Genomic DNA, 26,191 nt, shown 5'->3' on the forward strand with positions numbered 1-26,191 from the left:
TACTAGTAGGTTTGTATAAAAAGTAATCATTTTACTCACCTTTAAACGAAGAATTCTGAGATGAATAGTTGGTAGCATCTTTGAAAACGGTAATTGGAAGAGGAGATAATAATATAACTATGAGATATACCACAAAACAGATATCTGGCGTTAAATACGTAATCTCTCATAAACATAGACATATAATCAAAGACGCTGCGCATGATAGCGAATGCATCGTTGTACGTTTCCAATATAACTATTCATAATGACCTTGGGGTACCATTCATCGAAGATGTTATTAAACTACACGTAAACAAAGCCCAAGAAAGAAATTTCGCCCATGAAAGTCAAACTATTTAACAACTGTACCAGCCGCCACTTGTGGGAAGAAGACTGAAAAGGACATGGCCAGAGGACCTAACTGATTAGGTGTATTGGAGAACCATAGATGGATGGTGCCCAAAGCATGCCAGGATTCAGAACTGTTTGCTACTATTTGCTAAATACTCTGTGTTGTAATTAGAGTAGATTGTAAATTTGCACCTAATAGAATGATAAAAAAATCATTAACATAGTACAAATAAGATATGCAGGACGTCTAGCAAGATCTTTGCGAAATAGCCTTCCATCCACACATCCTTATGTCACAGCCGCTAGCCGATGTGAACTAGACGGAGAGGCTGAAGCTTAGACAGTGCGAAGGTGCAGATGAAGATGCACCAGTGTGTTGTAGACGAAGATCTTAATAGCGAAATAAATTTAGGAAGATCAAGAAAACTTGAGGAGAGAAGAGACACGCATACACCGAAAAAATAAACGAGAATCAGGAAACGACATATCCGAATGGCTCAAAAACCATATGATTCGAGGAGAAACAAGAAAGTTCTATCACATAACAAACATTATAAGAAAATAATTTAAGTCGAGAATCAATCTCTGTAATGATAAGGATGGCAACTTGCTGACCAACAAGAATATAATGGGTAAGACACTTTCGAGGTTGCTGGAAGACGAACCTTCTAACAACATAGAACTGTAGTACCGAAATAAAGAATTTGTGGAACACTGCTCGCTAGAAGAAGTCAAAATATCGCATAAAGCTTGTGAAGATAAAGGCTATTTAAGAGGTGTAGAACCGTGACGATAATGATGACCACAATAATTTCTGAAGTATATTTAATGTAATTTAACTCTCATGGTTTAAACATGTGTAATATTATATTTTCAATTATATCGTTGATTACATCGTTGATAACGTTGTTGCATAAGTTGATTTTATATTTTACAGCTCTTAATGAACCTACTATTGACTATGGCTTCCAAAGACTACAAAAACTTATACCCAGACATCCCGGAGATCCGGAAAAATTACCTAAAGTAAGTGAAATTACATTATTTTCCAGTTAATGTAGAAGTCTTTAAATATTATTATTTAAATGTATAATATCCGGTTAGTAAATCTTTAATTATTTATTAAAATTATTATTCTATAATTTTTTTATAAACGTTATCAATTCTTTAATTTTTTCTTAAACTACTAAAAAAATTAACGAATTATTAACCTTTTTCCTTCTTTCTTCTATTCTGTTCCATTTATTAAGCGTTATAATCCCTAGGGACTATATGGCTTTTAAAATCCTATTCTTGGGTGAGGTAGATTATTGGAAGTGGTTCTGGTATGGATCCATAATTAACGGATTATTAACCTTTTTCCTTCTTTCTTCTATTTTATTCCATTTATTAAGCATTACACAACGCTATGGCGTTCAAAATTCTATTCTTGGGTGAGCAGGATTATTGGAAGTGGTTCTAGTATGGATTATTCTTCTCTGTCATAGTGTGTCTGTGTCTGTGTATCTTTGCTGCTATCGTAATTTTTTACATTTTGTTGTCCTTGAACTAAATTTTCCAGTCTTCTTCTTCTTCTTCCTTCTTGTATGTAGGCTTTAAAGCCTGTTTCTTCTTCATTATTAGCCTCCTAAAGTATTTCAGTTATCGCACCACCTTTTTCTTGGTCTGACAATACTTTTTCGTCCATTTGGTGACTTATCTCGTTCTATTCGTACTATCCTATCATCTGCAATTCTACTAATGTGTTCGTTCCACTCCTGTTTCCGTTTTGTCACCCATCCCTTTATGTCTTCTATATTGCATGATCTTCTTATGTTTTCGCTTTTCTCCCTATCCAACAGACTTTTTCCTGATATTCGTCTGAGTATTTTCATCTTTGTTGTTTCTAGTAGTCGTCTCGCTTTAGATGTGTCAGGTCTTGTCTCCGCCATGTATGTCAATATAGGTCTAATTGCTGCTTTATAGATTCTTGCTTTTGTGTCTTGTCTTAGATGTTTTTTCTTCCAGATTGCGTCATTAAGGGATCCCGCCGCTTTACTTGCTTTTAAGCTTTGTTGTCGTACTTCCTCTTCAACATCTCCGTAACTGGTTATATCTATTTCCAGATAGCTAAACCTTGCTTCCTGCTTTATTATTTTACCATCAATTTCGATTTTACATCGTAGTGGGTATTTATATGTTGTCATACATTTGGTTTTTTCTGCTGATATTATCATATTGTATTCCTTGGCTGTTGTATTGAAGATGTGTGTTAATCTTTGGAGATCGTCTTCTGTCTCGGCGATTATTGCGGCGTTGTCTGCACAACATAATATTTGGATTTCTTTGTTCCCCATTCTGTAACCATGACCTGTACGTACTGCTTCTATTATTTCGTCCATTATTATATTAAAGAGAAGTGGGCTTAATGAGTCACCTTGTCTGACTCCGCTTTCTACTGGTATAAACTGCGTTAGTTTTCCATTTATCTTTGCCTGCATTCGATTATGAAAATAGATGTTTTCGATGGTTTGTATAATATTGATTGGTATGTTTCTTCTATACAGTAAATGTAAGACATCTTCGACTTGAATGCGATCGAAAGCCTTTGTCAGGTCTATAAAACATAGATATGCTGGTTTATTGTACTCAATGGCCTTTTCTTTCCATATCAATGGCCATTTCACTTTCCAGTCCTTAACATTTATTGTTCTTATATCTTCTTCTAAAGCATCCAGCCATCTTCTTCAAGGCCATCTTCTACACCTGGGCCATAGTGGTGTCCATTAGTTATCCTTCTCAACATAGCTAAGCGTATGCGTCTCGGAATATGTCCTATATATTCTAAGCAAAGAGATTTTATCTATCGGACTATATTTGTCCAAATTTATGGTTTTGTTATTAGATATTTCTCTGTTGTTGTCTTTACCTTTCCTATTGTCATGTATTATGCCTTGTACTGTTTTACCTCTAACACTATTCTCTTTACTTCCTTATCTAATTTCTCAGTTGCTCTTATAAGTGTCATCTTCGTCTCTGCTATGATGACTAGATCATCTGCGTGTGCTATTACTTGAAGTAATAATGTTTTTGTTTGCGATGTTTGTCCTCCTTATTATTGCTTTAAGTATCAAGTTAAATAGTGTCGGTGAGATAGACACATTATTTCACATCTTTGTTTACTTTGACCTCCTTAGAAGTTGTTCCGTGGAAACTGATCTTTGCTGTGGTGTTCTTTAGGACCACTGTTAGCATATGTCTTAATTTTTTCTGAGATTCCAAGATGCTCTAGCTCGTCCATCATTTTCGTCCGATTAATTATGTCAGAAGCGCTTTCGGAAGCTTTGAATATTACGTGCATTTCTCGGCAGTATTCTTTAGATTTTTGAATTATTTGCTCCTCTCTATGTATGGAATTAATTGTCGATATCCCTGGTCTGAGCCTATTTTGGTATTCTCCTGTAATATTCGCGCATGATTTAAGTCCCATGTTTAGAATTAGTGATGAGCAAAACAAGAAAAAGACCAAGACCAGGCTAGTCTTGTTCTTGGTCTTGCAAGCTTGGTCTTGGTCTCGCAGCTTAAAGGCAGTCTTGGTCTTGCACTAGCTGGTCTTGTTCTTGTTCTTGGTCTTGCTGCAAGCGTCTTGTTGGTCTTGCTTTTTTGGTAGTATTAATTTGAACCAAACAATTTCGAATAAAATACACAAAAGTGTTTTTTTACTTTATTTAATATAATTAACATTTTTAAAAACTAACTAAAAAATACTTTTTAGTAAATACATACATATTTACCATACCTATCTATGTATGTATAGACCTAATACTATAACATAATAACTAAACCTAATGGGAAGTTATAAACGCTTAATTCTGTAATTTGTTATCTTGCAGTTCTTTAATTTTATTTAAACTACATTGCTCTCGTAGCACGAGTTATTCGCACTTTTTATTTTAACATATTTTTGGATTGACTACCGATTATGACATTTAAAAAGTTGAACATATTTGGACGTCGCGCGTCGGTAGTAAACACTAGAATTTAAAACACACTGAAATGATTCGCATGCCTTTCAAGTGCGGCACATACTATTTGTAGTACTGGCCCTTTCTGGGGAAAACCTAGATTCTTCCAAATAATTTTCAACTATGAAATTAGTAAAATTCTTTACGCGTTTGTCATCCGGGAATTTTACAAATAATTCAACTTCCAACTTTCGTTGATTGTAAAAAATTAATCCAAAAAATAATTTTAAAAATTTCCCAGTATCGGAATTTTTGTCATTATATTTAGAAACTGAACCTAAGTTTTGGATTTTGCGATACCAATTGACACATTACAATCAACAACCAGTTATTTTTTATTCAGGCCACAATGCTTTCACAACATTGCGAATCCCTTTTTAAAATCTATTATGATATGTTTTGGTATTAATTTTAAATTTAACGACCTACATTTTTCCCCGATTATGCGATAATTGAAATAAATGTCAGTATTTTTATTAGACAAAAAATCGAAAACTACTGGTACATAAAAACCGTTTATAATGGCAATTTTTTTAAATGGAATATCCTATCTATAAATACATTTTTTTGTCTTACAAGTAATTGAAGGTTGAGAAAATGCAAACCGTTTGACTTAATCAAAACGATTTAAAAATATAACCAAAATATTATGTATTTTAAAAATTCGATATTGTCTAAGGTTTATTACAATGTCAGTATGTATTATTGAACTAAAAGGATAAAGTTAAATAATAAAAAACCAATTTCGCAAAAAAGTGCAAGAGTCTTGCAGGTTGGTCTTGGTCTTGCGGAGTCTTGCAAGGTTCGGTCTTGGTCTTGGTCTTGGTCTTGCATACCTGGTCTTGGTCTTGGTCTTGCAAACCAAAAGGCGGTCTTGGTCTTGGTCTTGGTTTTGCTGCAAGACTAAGACCGACACCGCAAGACCAAGACCAGTCTCGCTCATCACTATTTAGAATTGATAGTAATTATCTCACTCCTTCCTATCTCCTTTTTTAAATATAGGTACTATAACACCTCTGTTCCAATCATCTGGTAGTATGTTTTGGATCCACATTTTTCTTTATTTTTCTTTATGTAGTTCTCTTCCTCACTATTTTATTAATTACACTGCTTCATTTTTATCTTGTAATATTGGTCTTACTTCTTCATCGCAGTGTGTTTCCTCAGTAGTGAATAGTGTTCTTTCGTAATATATTGATGTGATCTTGATTATTGATATGAGATAATAATTTTATATGTCATTTAATTTAATCAATGCATTAATAATAATCTAATTAATTTACCAGATCACATATCAATATGTTTTCAATCTCAGGGCTTTTTATAAAATTAATTACTTACATACGTGGCTTCTAAGTATTTCTTAATGGTTCCTAATCGGGATAGGAAAGAAAAGAGTAAAATAATAACACATATGGGTTACAATTGTAATCAAAATATTGTTTATTTTATTTAAATGGCAATCACTGCTTAATATTTGCTATATCTTATTATTCTTAAACATAACATTTACACATGGGAATCTTATTTCCTTTTGATTTCCAATTGAAAGTTTTTATTAACATTTAACTATTATGATTTATTAGCAACAATTCTATTTAAGTTTGATGAAGCTTTTCTGATATTATTGATTATATTTCTTCAATTTTAAATGTGGTATTTACTACGAAAAACCCATACATTCATGTCCAAACAAATGAGACTGACCTTTTTCTGGTGCACTGAGAATGTCTTCACACAAGACCCGTTTCCTGCTATCCTTGGCTGCAATCAAAACCTCGTCCTGGCTTCCAGTAATGTTCTCCTCTGAAACTAGCTCGTATAGCTCTCGTTTCCTGCTTCTGTCGTGATGCTGTGTTCTACCTTTTTCGAAACTGCAATCAGCTACCGGGAACTCTTGGCTCAAGGAGGTTCTTTTACTCTCAACCTGGCCTACCTCTCGTTCTACGATAGATACTACACACTCACGGAACTACACCGGCTTTCTCACTCTCCGTACACTACCGTCTACTACTCGACTTCACTTCTCGACAGCTCAAAACATTCTGATCTCTATTTGTCATTCATTCCCCTACTTTCTAAATATCTCTTCCAGATTCACAAATCAAACTTCCACCACCAACTCTCATTCGCAGTATTCCTCAAAACCAATTTTTAATCTTTCTAAATATGCTTAATGGATTTCAAAAGAAAAATAGTTAATTCCCATTCTAAAATTACTTTCTACTATTTACAAAATTTAATGATCTATTGTCTACTTCAACTGAGTCTTATTTAGCATAAGCTAATGATCGAACCTGCCGCGAACAACGATAATGACCTATTCTCTATTTCCACTTAGTCTTAATTAGCATCGGCTAATGACCGATCCTTCCGCGAACAACGATAATGACCTATTAACGATTTCACTTGAGTCTTATTTAATCACTTCTTAAAATTAAATATAACAATTTGTTGTATACAGGTTGTTCTAAATTTATATGCCCGTGGTTGAGAAAATTGAAAATATTTTATATTAAATTGAATTTTGTCTATAATTATCAAATTTTAATTTTCATATCAAATAGAAATATAACAAATCCCCGCCTTGTATTCGATAAAATTTATCTGCATTTTTAAATAAATTTTCTCGAGGCAAAACCAACTCCCTGTATATTTCCTTACTTTAATCTACGTCTTATATCCTAACTTACTATCTACTTCATGTAATTCTGTCTTTTATTCGTGATATTTGTATACATCGTGAATATTATAAATTCCTCGGATCTTTTCCGAGTTCCTGTGCCTCATGTAATTTCTTTATTATCTTTTCGGCCAATGTCTGTGTCACTAAATATAGTTCCTTTCCGTCTATTCTCTTAAAATATATGTTATTTTCTACTTCCGCTCTTCTTTTCTCTCTTTCCTCTAGGTCTTCCTGGTTTGTCCTTATCTCATTTAACGAATATATCCCTTCTTCTTGTATTAATCTATTTAGTCCCACCTGTAGAGTAATTGTTTCCTTTTTTCCGGTGTCCTCATCCCGTGTTAGAGCGTCGGCTATTATGTTGTCTTTTCCTTTTATATATCGGAACTCAAAATCATACTCCTGTAATAACAGAATGCCTCTATGTATTCTATTATTTACTAATCTATTCTTCATGATATGTACTAAAGCTGCATGGTCTGTTTCGATTGTGAATTTTGCTCCCAATAAGTAAAACCTCAATTTGTTTACGCAATATAGTACACTGGCAAACTCCAATTCTGTAACACTATATTTTCTCTCATGTGTTTTAGTCACTCGAGATATAAAACATATCGGTACTTCTTGGTCGTTTTGTATTTGAGACAGAACTCCTGCAAATTTTTGTATGGACGCATCAGTTCGGAGTATAAAAGGTAAATTGTAAATGGGGTGGTATATTTTCGTTCCTTTTGCGAATTCTCGTTTTAATGTTTCGAAAGCTTCCTCCTGTTCTTCTTTCCAATTCCATTTTATTCCTTTTTTAAGCAATTTTATCAGAGGGATTTCCTTTTGGCTCAAATCGGGAATCAGCTTTTTAAAATAATTTATCGTGCCAAGAAAACCCCTCAATGTTTTCAAATTCGTTGGTCTTGGGTATTCATCTATGAGCTTGACTCTGTCTTCGGCTAATCTTACTGTTTTGGTGTCCAATTGAAAACCCAAATAAATGACTTCTTTTTGAAAAAATTGACATTTTTCAATGTTTAATTTCAATCCCGCTGTGTCCAATTCTTTCAGAATTATTTCTATGTGTTCCAGATGACTCTGAGTATCTTGTGAAAAAATTAATAAATCATCGATATAATGAACTATGAAATCTTCATGGCGATTCAAAATGGTATGTAGAGCTCGGACGAGTGCAGCACAAGCACTCTGCAATCCAAATGGCACTACCTTAAACCGGTAGACAATACCATCAATAGAAAAAACGGTGTAGTTTCTACACTTTTCAGCTAACGGTATCAACCAAAAACTGTGTTTTAAGTCAATTTTCGAAAATATGTGTGACCCGGTGATTCTTCCAAAAATGGCCTCGATGTTTAGAGGTGATTCATATTGTGATACAGTGTGCTGGTTGATATTCCTGGCATCTAAACATAATCTCAATTCTCCATTGCTTTTCTTTACTATCACAATCGGGTTAACATACGGTGAATCACATCTTTCGATGATTTGATCTTCCAACATTTTATTTATTTCTTCTTTCACCTCTTGTCGATACTTGTATGGAATCGGGTAAGTCTTTGATCGAAAATTTCCCAAGTTTTTCACCTCAAATGAATGTTCGTACTTTTTAGCCACTCTGTTTTCCTCATTGATCAAATTTTCGTAGTTTCTTAACATCAACCGCAATTCTTTTTCTTTCCATTCTCCACATATCAATTTTCTGTCTTTTTTTTCAGATTCTTCACACATGTTTACCGTGCATTCCGCATCCTCGTTTGCATATACCTCCTCTTCAAATACCACTGTTTCAATCATATTCTTTTCACTTTCATTTTTTAGCTTTATTTCTTCTTCTCCTGAGCTCGTCTCTTCTTTTGAGGAATCCCAGGTCTCCTTTGTTTCTGATACTCTCAAATTTTCTTCTTCTGGGCTCAACTCTTCTTTTGAGGAGCCACAGGTTTCATTTTCTTTTATCCTTTTCTGACTTTTTCTCCCTTTTCTTCTTTGTCCTTGCTTCGTTGCCAAATTCATTTCCACTGTTTGTTTTTTACCTGATTCGTCCGTATTTTGTTTCTTCTGTTCCTTTTCTTTTTCTTCTGTTAGTTTCATCGTATTATTTTTAAAATCTATCACTACATGTTTTTCTGCCAATTCGTCAACTCCTACTATCATGTCATGTGACATATTTGGCATTATTACACATTGTAGTGCATACATATTCTTACCCAGTCGTACCATTACTCGTATGCCTTCATTTATAGTTGCCAATGTCCGTTTGTTTGCGCCCACTAAATTTACCCTAGGTATTTTGTAAATTAAATTTGTTAAGTTAACTTCTTCTATTAGTTTTCTGTTGACCAATGTTATTTCAGATCCAGTGTCTATCATAATTTTAATTGGTTTCTCGTTGATAAATCCATCCACAAATTTTAAATTAACTCCATTTTTCTTTTCGTTGTTTCCTGCCAATTTAATAAACTCCTTGGGGTGACAAAAGATTCCTGTTTGATTTTTGGTTTTTAGTGAGCGCCGTCGTGAAAAGACGCCGGTTGCTCATCGTTGTTTATATTTTCGTCATAATGTCTCTCTCCGTCATATTCATCTGTCTGGGTATTATTTACTTCTCTTCTATTTTCTCTTGGTCTGTCGGATCTGTTTCGGTTTTCTCGATATCCCTGTTCATTTTGTCTACCATTATTTCTGTTTTCTTGATTTGAGCGTGTGGTGTTTCTATTCTGGTATTCTCGATTTCTATCCTCATTCCATTGCCTATTTCTTTGTTCATAATTTCCTCTTCCGTTGTCTCTATTTTCGTTTTCCCTTCTGGGATTAAAATCTCGTCTTGTATAGTCCCTCCTATTTTGATTTCTATCTCTGTAATCTTGTGTTTCTCGGGGCCTGTAATCTTCTCGCGACCTTCTTGATTTTCTTTCTCTTAGACGTGATTCTCTTATTTGTAGGAATTGGCATAAACTATCTATGTCTTTGTAATTTTGCAATGTGATATGGTCTTCCAGCGTTTCCTCGAAATGTCTTGCAATCAGTTCGACTAATTGTTCCGATGAGTAATTATATTGTAAATGCTTTGCATTATTGTAAATTTGCAAAGCATATGTCCTTTCTGATACACCCATCCTATCATTGTATTTCCCATTTTGCAATTCCTTGTTAATTTCCAATTGTTGGACCTTTCCCCAGAAATAATTCAAAAATTTTTGTTCAAATTGTTGCCAATTGCCGAATTCTTCTTCTTTGCTATCGAACCATAGGCTTGCTTCATATTTGAGATGGTTTCTGATAGTTTCTTTTGCTGTTTCGAAATTTCCGATGTGCTGTATTTTCTTTTTCAGGCTATTTATGAACGGCACTGGGTGTAATCTTCTTACATCCCCGCCAAACCTTATCTTCACGTCATCTGTGCTATGTATAACCATTTCTCTTCTTTCTCCGACATTCTGTTGCGTCCTGTTTTCGGTGACTTGTTTTTCTATTCCTGTGATTCTTTTTTCCACTTCTTCTCTGTCTACTTGAATAGCATTTTCCAACTTGTTTTCCAAACTTTCCATTTCTTTTTTCTGGCAATTCGTTAACTCCTTCATTTTATTTTGAATTTTCATTTCTTGTTCTTTCATGTGGTCCTTCATTCTCATTTCTTGTTCTTGCATGTGATCTTTAATTTTCACTTCATACTTTTCTATGCGTTCCTCCATTTTCTTGTTGTTCTCTTCTATTGCTTGTTTCATTTTTTGTTGTGTTTCATCCATTTTTTGATCCAATTTTTGTTGTGTTTCATCCATTTTTTGTTGTGTTTCATCCATTTTTTGTTGTGTTTCATCCATTTTTTGATCCACTTTATCCATTTTCTTTGATGTTTCTTCCATGGCTTGTTTCGTTTCACGTTGATTTTCATCCATTTTTTTTTGTGTTTCATCCATTTTTTGTGACTGGAGTTGCATCATTTGTAATAATTTATCTATTCCTGATAATTCTTGCTGTTCTGATGCCATGATTGTCGTGTCTAAAATATCTTCTTGGTCTGAATTATTCTCTTGATTTGAATGTTCTTTTTGTTTTTTGTTGTCTTTGCTTTGGCTTCTTGTCACAGACATTTGTTTTCAAGAAGTACTGTCCCCGCCAAATATGAAATTTTACTAGTATGTTACCAAGACGACTTTTTCTCACCCAAATATTATAAATTGTCAATAAATATATCAAATGTAAATATCGTAAAAACAAAATATTAAATCAGTTATGTAAAATTTGTACCTAAAGAGATCTAAAATTTTATGTTATCAAATGTAAGTATCTTACTTTTTACCACAGGCATATAAATTTTCAAATACCGGCTTTACTCTTTCTATCCTTCAAATTTGCCACTAGAAATACTTTACAATGCCCTCCACGTTGGACGACAGTTGATGTGATCTTGATTATTGATATGAGATAATAATTTTATATGTCATTTAATTTAATCAATGCATTAATAATAATCTAATTAATTTACCAGATCACATATCAATATGTTTTCAATCTCAGGGCTTTTTATAAAATTAATTACTTACATACGTGGCTTCTAAGTATTTCTTAATGGTTCCTAATCGGGATAGGAAAGAAAAGAGTAAAATAATAACACATATGGGTTACAATTGTAATCAAAATATTGTTTATTTTATTTAAATGGCAATCACTGCTTAATATTTGCTATATCTTATTATTCTTAAACATAACATTTACACATGGGAATCTTATTTCCTTTTGATTTCCAATTGAAAGTTTTTATTAACATTTAACTATTATGATTTATTAGCAACAATTCTATTTAAGTTTGATGAAGCTTTTCTGATATTATTGATTATATTTCTTCAATTTTAAATGTGGTATTTACTACGAAAAACCCATACATTCATGTCCAAACAAATGAGACTGACCTTTTTCTGGTGCACTGAGAATGTCTTCACACAAGACCCGTTTCCTGCTATCCTTGGCTGCAATCAAAACCTCGTCCTGGCTTCCAGTAATGTTCTCCTCTGAAACTAGCTCGTATAGCTCTCGTTTCCTGCTTCTGTCGTGATGCTGTGTTCTACCTTTTTCGAAACTGCAATCAGCTACCGGGAACTCTTGGCTCAAGGAGGTTCTTTTACTCTCAACCTGGCCTACCTCTCGTTCTACGATAGATACTACACACTCACGGAACTACACCGGCTTTCTCACTCTCCGTACACTACCGTCTACTACTCGACTTCACTTCTCGACAGCTCAAAACATTCTGATCTCTATTTGTCATTCATTCCCCTACTTTCTAAATATCTCTTCCAGATTCACAAATCAAACTTCCACCACCAACTCTCATTCGCAGTATTCCTCAAAACCAATTTTTAATCTTTCTAAATATGCTTAATGGATTTCAAAAGAAAAATAGTTAATTCCCATTCTAAAATTACTTTCTACTATTTACAAAATTTAATGATCTATTGTCTACTTCAACTGAGTCTTATTTAGCATAAGCTAATGATCGAACCTGCCGCGAACAACGATAATGACCTATTCTCTATTTCCACTTAGTCTTAATTAGCATCGGCTAATGACCGATCCTTCCGCGAACAACGATAATGACCTATTAACGATTTCACTTGAGTCTTATTTAATCACTTCTTAAAATTAAATATAACAATTTGTTGTATACAGGTTGTTCTAAATTTATATGCCCGTGGTTGAGAAAATTGAAAATATTTTATATTAAATTGAATTTTGTCTATAATTATCAAATTTTAATTTTCATATCAAATAGAAATATAACAATATGTATGTCTTTTATTGATTATGTATCTTTTTTTCTTCTAGGAAATTATCCTCAAGAGAGCAGCAGACTTAGCGGAGGCGCTTTACTCCATGCCTCGAAACAATCAATTATCATTGTCGGCGCCGAGGTCTCCCACCATGGGTAACAACGGTATGACGTCCACATTCAATGCGTATACGGGTCAACTGGCTGTCAGCGTTCAAGACAACGGAAACGGTCAGTGGACAGAAGGTGCTTGTCCTTCCTTGCTTCAGATTTTTGCTTAGTAGATGCTAGAGTAAGATTTATTGTTGAAAGTATATTACAAAACCATTAAGATTAATCAATTTTTTGACAAAGAAATTCAATAAAATGCATTTGAAGAAGCCATTGATCCATTTTTTAATAAACATTTTGGATTTTTATATACAGCGTGTCTACTTAAGTTGGAAACATATGGGAAACTTTTCTATTATTAATTTTACGAAAAAAAGTTATTTTTTATAAAAAGTTTTGCATACTCTAGAACCTACGATTCAATCATCAGATATCAAATTTTATCAATATTATACGAGGTATGTCCAAAAATGTGAATTTCGATCAAGAGTAAAGTACCTTTATTTCTCTCAATATCGAAAATTCTTATTAAGAAAAGTTGTTTGTAGTTAAAAACTAAGATCAAATATGCAATTACATGCTTCTAATTGAAAAAAATATATATTTTCCAAATTTTTCTCAAATTTGGATACTTAACTTCGCTTTTATTTATTACAAAAATGATAACTCTTTTACTATTACTTTTACAAAAAAAGGTATTCTTTATACTTCTTTATACTATTCTGTATGTCCTAAAACCCAAGATGCAACCAAGATGCAAGATGCAACATTTATTACACAAATGATAACTCTTTTACTATTACTTTTACAAAAAAATGTATTCTTTATACTTCTTTGTACTATTCTGTATGTCCTAAAACCCAAGATGCAACCATCAGATATCACATTTTATTAATTTTATACGAGGTATGTCAAAAGTATGAATTTCACTCAGGAGTAAAGTACTTTTATTTTTCACAATATTGAAAATTGTTATTACAAAAAGTTGTTTAGAATTAAACACTATATTACAATATGCAATTACATCCTTCTAATTAAAATATTGTGAAATATAAAGTATACTCATGAGTGAAATTCATATTTTTTGACACACCTCGTATAAAATTAAAAAAAGTTGATATATCACGGTTGTATCTTAGATTTTAGACCATGCTAAGGTTTTTATGAGGAATAACTTTTTTTCGTAAAATGAATAATAAAAGAATTATCATATTTGCAATAAATAAAAACAATGTTGGATATTCATAAATTTTTAAAAAAATTTGTAAAATATTTGTTTTTCCAATTAGAAGCATGTAATTGCATATTTAATCTTAGTTTTTAATTCCAAACAGCTTTTCATAATCAGAATTTTCGATATTCAGAGAAATAAAGGTACTTTACCCTTGAACAAAATTCATATTTTTTGACATACCTTGTATAATATTGATAAAATTTGATATCTGATAATTGAATCTTAGGTTTTAGAGCATACAGAACTTTTTATGAAGAATAACTTTTTTTCGTAAAATTAATAATAAAAAAGTTTCCCATATGTTTCCAACTTAAGTAGTAAGTATATAGTTCAGAAAAATAAGAAAAAAAAATATCCTGTTGATGACGTAACCCCCTTCAGGCCGAAACCAAATTTTTTGAGTAGTATGGACATCTTTAATAATAACTTATATGTTTCCTGCAGCCGATTTTGATAATATACATAGTTATAAACAAATGAAGATCAAAAAACGGTAAATTTTCGCTTTTTTCGTCTGTTGCCAAAAAGTTAAGCAGTTTAAACACATTTGACAGGGAGAATCTTATAAATCGAATAAAAAACTTCAATATGGCGTTCGTGTAATATGTCTATCATTATTTGTTGCTTAGAAAATTGCAAAATAAATCATATAATTTTGAGTTTTTATAAATATTCATAACTTTGTGAAAATTAACATAGAACCTTCTTATTACACGAAATGCTGAGACTTGTGGTGCTTAAATCATACTTTAAATGTCAAAGCAATTGGTCAAATAGTTTAAAATTTATTTTATTTGTTTATTCCAAATTAATTTTTTTTGCAACACTATAAGTTAAAAAATGATGGAGTTACAGTAATACTTTGAATAGTTTATAAAAGAAGAAGATTTACACTATTAATTTGATTTAAAAAAATGACAAAAAATAATTCTAAATACTGCAAAATTATTTTGCAAGAACATGTGAATTAAAAAAGGGGGGCTAACTTCGTCCCTAACTGTCCTAGGACAATTGTTTTTCTTTCGAAAAGTGTATAAAAATTCAGTCTTTCTAAATATGAAGAAATAATTTTTCTACGGTTTCTAATTGTTTATAAGTAAGCAAAAAATCGACATGTTTTTGCAAAATAATTTTACACTGTTTAAAATTATTTTTGTCATTTTTTTAAATTAAGTAATAGTAAACATGTTCTTCTTTCATAAACTGTCCGAAGTATTACTGTATCCTCATAATTTTCTGACTTATAGTGTTGCAAAAAAAAATGAATTTGGGAAAAACAAATAAAATAACTTTTAACCTATTTGATAGACTAAGAGCCGCTATAGGTGAAATTTCTTAATCATTTTAGGCACGACGGGACCCTATAACTTAAATAGTAAAACCTAAAAGAAAACGTTTGAGCACTATGCCGTCACTTTTCAGTGGCACATGCGTCTACAGTGGCGCATCAAACTTTCCACTTATGGACGGGATACATAAATTAAAAAATACCCTCCCTCATTACCAGAATTTAATTTTTTTCATTTTTTTAAGTTCTATGTGATTAAGATATAAGATTCATCGTAATTTTAACCCACCACCCCCTTCTCCCTGCCCCCACCCTCAAAAACTTTATTTTTCGACTTTATTTTTTTTTGGTAGAATGGTAGAATTTCGACTTTTTTCAATTTTAAAATTTCAAAAAATTCACAAGCATAGTTAAGGCTTTTATAAAACACGTCTATTTTTTATAGACCCGTAGGTTGAGTGTACATAACCTCAAACAATTTTTAAAAATTTTTTTTTGGAAAAAAGTATATAACTTTTTTTTGGGGATAGCTGCAGATCTAATTTTTTCTTATTCTTGTGTATTTTATCAAACACTATATTTCTAATTTTTTTCAGATTTTTCCGTAACGCTTGTCACCTTCAAAAATCCAAAAAACTGTTTTTAAGGGGGTTTTTGGGGGGTTTGAACGTGTTTTTCTGATTTTTAAATATTCTAAAGGACTCATTTACTTCAAGTTACATATAATCTATAAAAACAAAATTGATTTGATATATTATGAAGTCTATAAAATAGGGAAAATCCCCCAAAACCCCCCAAAAAACAGTTTTTCGAATTTTTGAAGGTGGGGAGCCTTACGGAAAAATCTGAAAAAAATTAAAAATATAGCGTTTGATAAAACACACAAGATTAGAAAAAACTAGACCTGCAGCTATTCCTCAAAAAAAGTTATACGCTTTTTTGAAAAATAAAATTTCTCTTAATTTTTTGAGGTTATGTACACTCTACCTATGGGTCTATAAAAAATAGGCATGTTTTATAAAAGCCTCAGCAATGCGTGTGAATTTTTTGTAGTTTTAAAATTGATTTCATCCCACCAAAAAAAATAAAAACGAAAAATGAAGTTTTTGATGGTGGGGGCAGGGGGAAGGGGGTGGTGGGTTAAAATTATGCCGAATTCTATGTGTTAATCACATAGAACTTAAAAAAATAAAAAAAATTTAATTCTGTTTGTAAGGGAGGGTAACTTTTAATTTATTTATCCCGTCCATAAGTGGAAAGTTTGATGCGCCACTGTCGACGCATGTGCCACTGAAAAGTGACGGCGCTGTATTCAAACGTTTTCTTTTAGGTTCTACTATTTAAGTTATAGGGTCCCATCGTGCCTAAAATGATTAAGAAATTTCACCTATAGCGGCTCTTAGTCTATGACCAACTGCTTTGAAATTTAAAATATAATTTAAGCCCAAGTCTCATTATTCCGTGTAATAAGAAGGTTCTAACTTAATTTTTACATAAGTTATGATATGTTATTTATAAAATCTCAAAATTTATGACTTACTTTGCAATTTTCTAAGCAACAAATAAGGATAGACACATTCAGAGAACCCCATATTGAAGTTTTTTATATGATTTATGAGTTTCTTATTCTCACATTTGTTTAGAATGCTTCACTTTTTAGTAATAGACGAAAAAATCGAAAATTTGCCGTTTTTTGATCATTTCTTTATAACTATGTATGTATATCATCAAAATCGGCTACAGGAAACATATAGGTTATTAATATAGATGTCCATACTACTCAAAAAATTTGGTTTCGGCCTGGAGGGGGATGTGTCACGAGAAAAATCTTATTTCTCTGGACTAATATTTGTAGATAACACTAATATATGCATTATACTTTTTTTCTTGAAAGTGTTGTGTATATATGCAGCTCAACAATAAACATTATGGGCACTCAGAGAAGTCGGGTTTCTTCCTTCCTTTTATACTCTTGGAAATGTACCCTTAATCAAAAAAGCAATATTTCAGGCATAAATTCCTGGAAGCGGTCATTCCTCTGATAATAACGAACTTCCTACTGTCAGTCGGTTTAACGTAGACAAAAATTCATTTTTAATTGGTTCAAGAATCTTCCCGATTTCCAGTGGTTTCTATCATTGTTTCTCGTTTCGTCACAGAAATGAGCATTTTATCTCCTTTACGGACTTGCATTACCTATCAAAGAACCATTTTCTATGCATTTATATATGTAGATGTCTGTTTCACCACATTCCTGTTCAGTAGGTACTCCTATTTAGCTTCCTGTGTACTCACATGACGTCTTCTATCCACATAAACCATAGTTCGTCTCACCTTAATTCCTTTCTTCTTCCGAGCTGCGGTTATATCTTTCCACCAAAAGAAGCCTTTCAATCTTAAGGGTTTTATCCTCGGAACACTTCATTACACCCAGCAACAGTCAGTTCAATAAACGCCTTTCACTATACTTACTCGCATCCATGTCACCTATTTCCAACTGAAATACCTTTCTCAATCTTTCACTTCCATTCCTTCTGTCTGTATCCTTAGTCCCCTTGATCAACGTTACATCTGCTCTATTTTTTGACCATCAATTGCCGCCTCAATGGCCCGGTATTCACTGAGATGCTCCTCTTTTCTTTGATTCTCATCCTGGCATTATCCTTGCCAAACTGAAAAAGGCCAGATCTGTACAATTTAATAAATTAATGATTGTTTTTGGTCATCATTAAAGGAAATAAATGATGTACGGTCATTTATAAAGTATTTTACCCACATGTCTACTATTCTGTATGATCATTTCTGTATTTTAAATAAATTTTTCATCTTCATCATCATCAATGGTGCTACAGTTCTATAAAAGAGCCTCGACCTTCCCAAGTCCATTACGTCAGTCAGTCCTATCCATTGCCAACCGTTGTCAGTTTGCTCCACCCATTTTTCTCCCATCCTCATCTACACCATACTGCCATCTGAGTTTTGGCCTGCCCCTATTTCTACTTCCCACAGTTTGTGACATAAGAATACTTCTAGCAAGGTTATTCTGTGATCTTGCTAGATGTCCTGCCCATCTTAGTCTTCATATTCTTATAAGAGATATAAATTTTTCATCTTATATATGAAAGAAATAATATGATCAACAAATGGACTCTTGATTGCCTAAAAATGGAACTTAATTTCCATCAATTACATCGGGCCAAAATTTACAAATACTTTATACTTATTATTTCATGGAACTTAACCTATTCGTTTTGTGGTGCCTCTGTGGAGATAGTTTGAGAGAGGTCTGGGTATAAGGCAGTATACTAGTCGACCTCGAAACGAACAATTACCTATTTGTTGTGAGTTTAGTCGCTGTGTTTCTATTGAAATAGTAGATATTTATTATGATTAGATTATGCTAAACCAGCATTTTCCTGGATCGATCATAGAAGTAGAAACGAACGGTGGCCTCTAAACTCGCCAGACATTACTCCTATAGATTTCTCAATCTGGGGTATTTTTATGTTATGTTTCAATGTTGAAGCTCTCAAACATTGGATAACAGTTGAGTTAGTTATCATCAATAAAGATTTCGCGATATTTGCTCACATTATTAACTTGTCCAAAAATCGTTACTTGAAGGGTGTTGAGGTGAATGGTGAGCATTTTGAACACTTATTATAAACCCAGAATTATTTTTTGCAAATTCTCCAGTTGGCTTACGCCCAACCTTGTATATCATATTATGTTCACCTGATCAACATTTTAATATATCGGATCAGAACGACTAAGTGTAGATGAGATGTACTAGTTAAATTACTCTCAGTAATTTACCAATTATCTTCCAAGAGACGGTTTCCTGTTTGCAGTGGGAATTGAATCCACATAATGCAAAACCGCAAGGGGATGTATTCACCTACAAATTGAGGCTTACTCAGGTTGTGATTATTGTATTTAAACTCAATCAGATATTTAACAAATAATATTAAAACTAATCGTTAAACAATATTGTGCAACTGATTTAGTACAACTAAAACGAAAAAATTTTGCTTTTTCTAAAATATTAACAAAGAATAAGATCTCTAAATCCATAAAAAGTGTTTGAGCACGATTAGTTATCTATGTCGTTTAGTCCTAAGGTTAGACAATATCTTTTCAATACGTCCCTGTATAAATGCAACATTCGATGATGAAATATATTCCTACTTCGATTTTGAACTACCTTGAGTAAATAATTGACTACCGTAAATAATGTTTCTTTGTGTTTTTTGTTCTCTGTCCAAAATTTTGGACAGAGAACAAACAAATCTACTAAGAGCAGCTACGGTGGAAACTAGAGGAGGAAAATAAGTCAAAAAATACTTCAAATAAGAAAACTAGTTATCGACCAAACTCAATGAAGTATAGAGCTCCAAAAAATCATTGAAATTATACAATACCAAACGCTATATTATAATTCAATAGAAAACCCTATTTAAATATAAAAAAAGTAGTAAAGATATTGCATCTCAAGATTCTATCTATCTATCTAATCAGCCCTAAACATCCATCCTTGGATATAGGCCTCCTCTTCCTTCTTCCATGCCTCTCTATCTTGGAAAATTTGCATCCATTTTGACCCAGTGTGTTTCTTCAGGTCATCTGACCATCGCATCTGTGGCCTTCCCCTTTTTCGTCTGTGGTTCCACGGTCTACAATGTATAATCATCTTAGTCCATCTTTCATCCTTCTGCCGTAGGGTGTATCCGGCGAACTTCCATTTAAGCTTTGCTACTTGGGTAGAGACATCTTTCACTTTTGTTTTGTTACAGATCCATTCGTTTCTTTTCCTGTCTGATAGTTTAATGTTCAGCATTTGTCTTTCCATGGCTCTTTCTGTCTTTGCTATTTTTTCCATATTCTCTTTTGTAAACGTCCATGTCTGAGAGCCATATATTAAAACAGGGAGTATATATTGATTTAAGACTCTTGGTTTTAGGTATTGCGGGTATTTTCTGTTCTTTAGAATATAAGACACTTTTCCGAATGATGCCCAGGCCAATCTTATTCTTCTCTTTATTTCTTCGGTCTGATTTTCTTTATTTAATCTAGTGATTTGTCCTAGATATATATACTCTTTTATTTGTTCTATTCTTGTTTGTGCTACTGTAATTACTAGTTCTTCTTGTTGATTGGTCATGGTTTTTGTTTTACTGTAATTCATCTTCAGTCCTATCTTTGTCGATTCTCTATCTAGTTCTTCCACCATTCTTTGTAATTCTTCACTTCTTTCTGCTATTAATACAATATCATCAGCATATCTTAAGTGATGCAGATTGTGCCCGTTTATGTTTATACCCAAGCCATCCCAGTGCAGTTGTTTGAACACATCTTCTAGCGCTTGATTACATACCTGAAATAACTAAGGAACTACTAAGAAGCATGCGAAACAATAATGCCTCAGAGGAGGACAGAATTAGAAATGATAATGTATAGAGGATTGATAGATAGATAGATATATAGATTTCTAGATTCAGTACGGTGGTTTTCGGCCTATTCCACAGCGACCTTTTCAGATCTATTCTGCTCCGCTAATCCTACATCACATTCTCTAGTCTTACCCTTTTTCTATACTAGTTTCGAGACTGTACCTTCAGTGTAGCCCTTTGCCGGTGTCTTTTCTTTGCTTAATACAAAGAAACGCACATTTGCCAGGCTGTCCCACTGACACAAAATGTGCTCGGCTGTTTCTGCCTCTGTGTGACAGAATCTGCATACGTCATCATCTGCCAATCCAATCAGTTTCAACTATCTATTCAGCTTACAGTGCTCTGTTAACAAACTCACTATGTATTTGAGTGCTTTCCTGTCTTTACTTATTAGGTTCGCTGTAAATTTTGGCGAATGTTCTATAATAAACTCCTTCACCTGTCTTTGTTCTAATGAATTCCTCCACCATTCCAGAGATATGTGAGAAATTTTGTTTCTTTTACCAAATGGAATCGTTGTTCATCCCAGCGTCCATAGGTTTAGGCCTTGTAATGCTGTCCTTTTTGTGAAGTTGATAATTTGTGCTTTTGGGCATTGACTGACAGTCTCTCTTGTTTACACCAGTTTTAAACTACATCTAGGGCTACTTGCATTCTCAAAGATACAACCTGGCCGAATTTGCCCCTGACGATGTTTACAATATTGTCAGCGTATTCTAGACAGTAAAAGTCTTTTGTAGACAGATTTTTGTAAAGAGCATCTACCAAGGTTGCCCAAAGTAGGGCTCGTAAAACTTCTCCTGGTAGACAGTCTCCACCTGCTCTTGCTTTGATGGTTAGGTACTTTACCCAGAGTGGATATTACTATCCTAGCAATGGCCGTATTCATTTGTATTACCGCAGATATTCCTCTTCTAGTCATTACTTTAACCAGAGGGTTGGTGATAATATTAGATATTGTATGTCTGGAGGAATACATATAATAAAAATTTTAGAAATAACTTTTAATATGGGCATAAAACGAATTGTTGTTCTCAAATGAAACATTGAAAAGCAAACAGGATGCAACCTGTACCTTTTGGTTAGTAGTTTAACGTTCTTTTGACTGGTGTTCTGTTGAGTGTTACAACTATACTATATTTATTCCCAAGCTAACCTCGAGCTCACAGTTTCATAATGGGTGTGGCGTTTAACTTTGAAATGGATGTATTATAGTCTGGACTTATTGCAATCTATACGTGTTATTAAAGACAGCAAATAAAACTACAAGATAGATAGAGAAAATTAAATTGACTACTTTAGTTATTTAGATATTATATATGGTATTTAATATAAATATTAATTTTAGTTGTGGTATTACTGTATTACTGACAGTAGATTTCTTACCCTAGGGTTTTTCTTTTAGAAGACTACGGGGGGCGGACACAAAGTAGTAGCGTATCACCGCGCGGTGGTGGCTACTGCTCCAATGCATCAACACCTCATTCTTCAAATGGAGGCGGTTCATACGCGGGTGGAGGTGGAGGAAGCAACATTAACGGAGGTTACGGAGGAACAACACCTACAAGTACCACTTCACAACTCTCCAACATGCTGCCAGGATCTCCTTCAGCTGGAATATTTAACTCCACACCAAGTATGTACACTTATAACGAATATAATAATATAATAATTCATTACGTAGAAACACACAAACAATAATTTATTTAACCTTTTATAACTCTACTTAGGTATTTTTGTTTTTATTTTCTTTTAGTTCCTTCAGAAGCACCTAATCATAATTTTGGTTGTTACTACATCAAACACGAGCATACGAATAACGAAAAAAGCGCTTTTGCTCCAGTAGTTAGAGGGGGTGAAACACCCCCCACTCCCGCTCCTGCTCTATTTCATCATCAGCCTATGTCTGGTTGGCACCATTTGGCTGTACAATGTTAGTATAATTTAATTGCGTGGTTTTAGGTTGTGGTTTCATCTTTTGTATTTTTTTCCGTAATATTTTTGAGGTGGAAATTTTTGATTTGTGGTGGAAATATTACACAAAGTAGTTTCTTTTGTAACGATAGCGCATTCGACTCGCGGTGCCTACGTACTAGCTCTGTGTGCACATGCGTTCACACTGCTTTCCACTACTACGGACGAAGGATATGAGTTGAATCGCCAGAATGATATAAAAAAAGCTTCGTCGCAACAGAAAGAGAATTTTTCCATATCTGAGGACTCGACTGATCGAAAGATGTTGCCTGAAGATTAATCGGGCATTTAAAGTATTGAGTTAAAAGCCAAACCGTTCTTTTGCAGCGATTAGGTACTGATTAATCGCAGAACCGTTCCCTGCCGGGCGTGTATTGATTATTGGCCTGTCCCATTTCTATCCTCGCACCAACCATCTCTCCTATTCCTCTCCTATTCTGATGTGTTTGTATGGTTTTATTAATAACGTACTGGGTTTGTCAAGTCGATTAACTGTATTTATTTGGTTCGCAGATAACCAACAGTGGGTCTTGGCTTTACCAACCTTCTCCTGGAATAGGATATTATTTTATTGTAAAAGGAAGTTGCTTTATCTTCTTGTTTATTTATAAGAATACACTTTTATTTTAAACTAAACTTGTGTTTTACTGAGTCAGTTATCTAACAGAGCTATCCGTCACAAATTGGCGCCTGAGCAGATGTAAAACGTTCGAATGTTACAGAAGTAAAGCGCCACAAATTGGGGCTCCAAATAAAAGATGCCACTTCGTTAAATATCGACAGACACAGACTCAGTAACCGATGCCAGTGAAACAAACCTACTTAAAATGCATCGTTTTTAATCAAAAGTTCTAAGGCAACTGCGCAAAGTTCCTTGGTACATTTCCAGCAATAATATACATAGGGATCTCCAAGTCCAAATTGTCAAAGAAGAAATTATTTCTCTGTGTTCCAAGTACCACAATAAGCTGCAGGTTCACCCAAACATATTAGTCACCAATCTCTCTACACCTCTACAGAACAGAAGACTAAAAGAGGAGACACTCTTGACCTCAACACTAGGAACTAATTATTTATTTCGATTATTATTGTACTTCAAATTAATTTAATTAATTAATAACTTAATTAATTCAAAACGATTATTGTATTCTTTTGGGTATTTACTACTGGGTGAATACTGACTGTGTCACTTTCTTAACACTGACATGTATTGTTTCTTGTTTTGTATAAAATAGATCGCAATACAATGGATGTCAAAAAAAGTAACCGATGCTATGACAGGTACGTCGTGGATATATTGCCTGTCTAAAGAGGAATTACAGTACGAAGCCAAAAAATTCTGCTTAGATACCAACGGAACTGTCGAGGATTTTAGGTTAAGGCTAACATATTTTTTAAAAGATCGCGGGGAAGCGGCAGAAACAATCCCGAAGTCAAAAGTTCCAAAGAATCTTAACCTAACATACGAAACCCAGAAAATTTCATTCATCAGAAGACAATTACAAGACCCAATAGTACAAAGACAAATGATGCAATCAGAATTGCTAAAACAAGGTCGGAAGTGGAACGCACACTTCGACAAAACACATTCGGACGCAGTAAACTTTATAGAAAGGATATACGAGTTACTCTTTTCTATAAAATCAAAAAACAAGATGTGCTAAGAGTATTACCAGAATTATAAGGAGACCATGTCCCTGCTTGGGCGCCAATTTGTGACGGGCACCTCTGTTAGATACCAGACTCAGTAAAACACAAGTTTGAATTAAAGTAAGAACGTATTCTTATAAATAAACAATAAAAGAAAGTCAACTTCTTTTTACCGTAAAATAATATTTCATTCCTGGTCGAGGTTGGTAACACCAAGGCCACTGTTGGTTATCTGCGAACAAAATAAATACAGTTAATTGACGTGATACACCCGATGTTCTATTAGTACATATACACACATTAAAATAGGCGAGATGATCGGTACGAGGATGGAGATGGGACATGCCAATCAACACTCGGTCAGGTTGGAACGGTTCAGCGATTAATCAGTAGTTAGTCGTTGCGGCAGGACAGTTTGGCTTCAACTCTATACGTTAAGAGCCCGGTTGGCATCCAGGCAATATCTCTCGACCAGTTAGTTTTTTCCAGATCAATTCTCCGGTGAAACTGCCATTCCGTTGCGGCGAAGCTTTTTTTTATATAATTCTAGCTTATCTATTGCCTAACACTCGTCAGTGGTAGTGCGAAGTATGGTAAGACTGTGCGCATACGATGCGTTTACAAACCGAATGTCCGAGCTGGAATGCGCTACCGTTACACGTGTCAAATTATTGCGATACTTTGGTAGTTGTTGAAATAATGAATTAGTAGTTATATCTAGACGAATCAAGAGTATTACTTTTGATCATTTTAACATTAATACCAATTTATTTCTATTTCAGGAATGAGTTTAGTCTCCTCGCCATTCGCCTCAATGAACCCCTTCGCTCTTCCGACATGCAACTCGCAAAGCTACGGCTCTTCGACAGCGCTCGTTGGCTCGAGCAAGTAGCCCGAGGTATGTCCTGCCAGTCCCAACACCCCCCATAGTAACGTTTCGTCTCCCCAAGACGTCGCCAGTGCAATGTACTCCGCATAACGCGTACCAAAGACTTTAGTTGTAGATGTCAACGAAAAATTGAATATCGGTAGAGGATTGGTTGGTATTTTTGGGTTGAACTTTTTTGATATATAATTCGTGTCTAATTCTTTTGAACTTTTTGTTGTCAAAAGATTATTTATTGAAATTTACCGTTTTATATCAACAATTTTTGTTAACTAGCAGTTGACTTAATAAAAAAAAGTATCTGAACATATATATCAAATTTTTTTAAATTTTATTTAAATTTTTCTTACCTACACCCGAGAGGGTAGAAGGTCTAAAGATTATATATATAATTTTTTTAAGAAAAGAGGAAAGTTCCAGATAGAAAATTCACTATTAAAATACATAATAGTAAATAATTTGGAAAGTAAAATTTAATAAAAAATTTTCGTCCTGGTAAAAGGTATATTAGTTTAAAAAGCCGCTATAGGGCTACAAACATATAAACAAAACGTTTTCGCTCTGTAACAAGAGCATCATCAGTGTTACAAGCACATGGTGAGCCACCCAAAAATACAAAGGTTGATACCTTTTACAAATAGACTAAAAGTCTTATATAAATATAAACATCCTAAAATCCAAATAATGGATAAAATTCCTATGGATGTGGCTTTAGGGCAACATATGACTCCCACAGGTGGTAAGTGGGTTAATTAATTAGGTCATTGTGTTATAAGAGTTTCCTCTTCCAAAGGATGGATAA

General features: G+C 33.6%; 1 protein-coding gene and 1 long non-coding RNA gene across 3 annotated transcripts in view; one reads left to right on the plus strand and one right to left on the minus strand.

Annotated features, from left to right (window-relative positions):
- LOC126888272 (uncharacterized) overlaps positions 1-7,013 on the minus strand; it is a 242,031-nt gene extending 235,018 nt beyond the window's left edge. Inside the window, exon 1 of the long non-coding RNA XR_007699482.1 lies at positions 6,658-7,013. This is a non-coding gene — a long non-coding RNA (uncharacterized LOC126888272). The remainder of the gene's footprint in view (positions 1-6,657) is intronic.
- The window catches only part of LOC114334432 (transcription factor collier), a 511,411-nt gene extending 485,535 nt beyond the window's left edge, over positions 1-25,876 (plus strand). Inside the window, exons 12-15 of one of the 2 annotated variants that reach the window (XM_050656378.1) lie at positions 1,271-1,359; positions 12,853-13,027; positions 22,285-22,515; positions 25,286-25,876. In XM_050656378.1, coding sequence (XP_050512335.1) covers positions 1,271-1,359; positions 12,853-13,027; positions 22,285-22,515; positions 25,286-25,395 — 605 coding nt within the window. In that variant the 3' untranslated portion in view covers positions 25,396-25,876. Of the gene's footprint in view, positions 1-1,270; positions 1,360-12,852; positions 13,028-22,270; positions 22,516-25,285 lie in introns of those variants that run through there. The other variant, XM_050656379.1, reaches the window with a different exon arrangement.
- Positions 25,877-26,191: the final 315 nt, after the last annotated feature.

The sequence above is a fragment of the Diabrotica virgifera genome, chromosome 7 (genome assembly GCF_917563875.1).
Source record: "Diabrotica virgifera virgifera chromosome 7, PGI_DIABVI_V3a".
NCBI classification, from domain to species: domain Eukaryota; kingdom Metazoa; phylum Arthropoda; class Insecta; order Coleoptera; family Chrysomelidae; genus Diabrotica; species Diabrotica virgifera.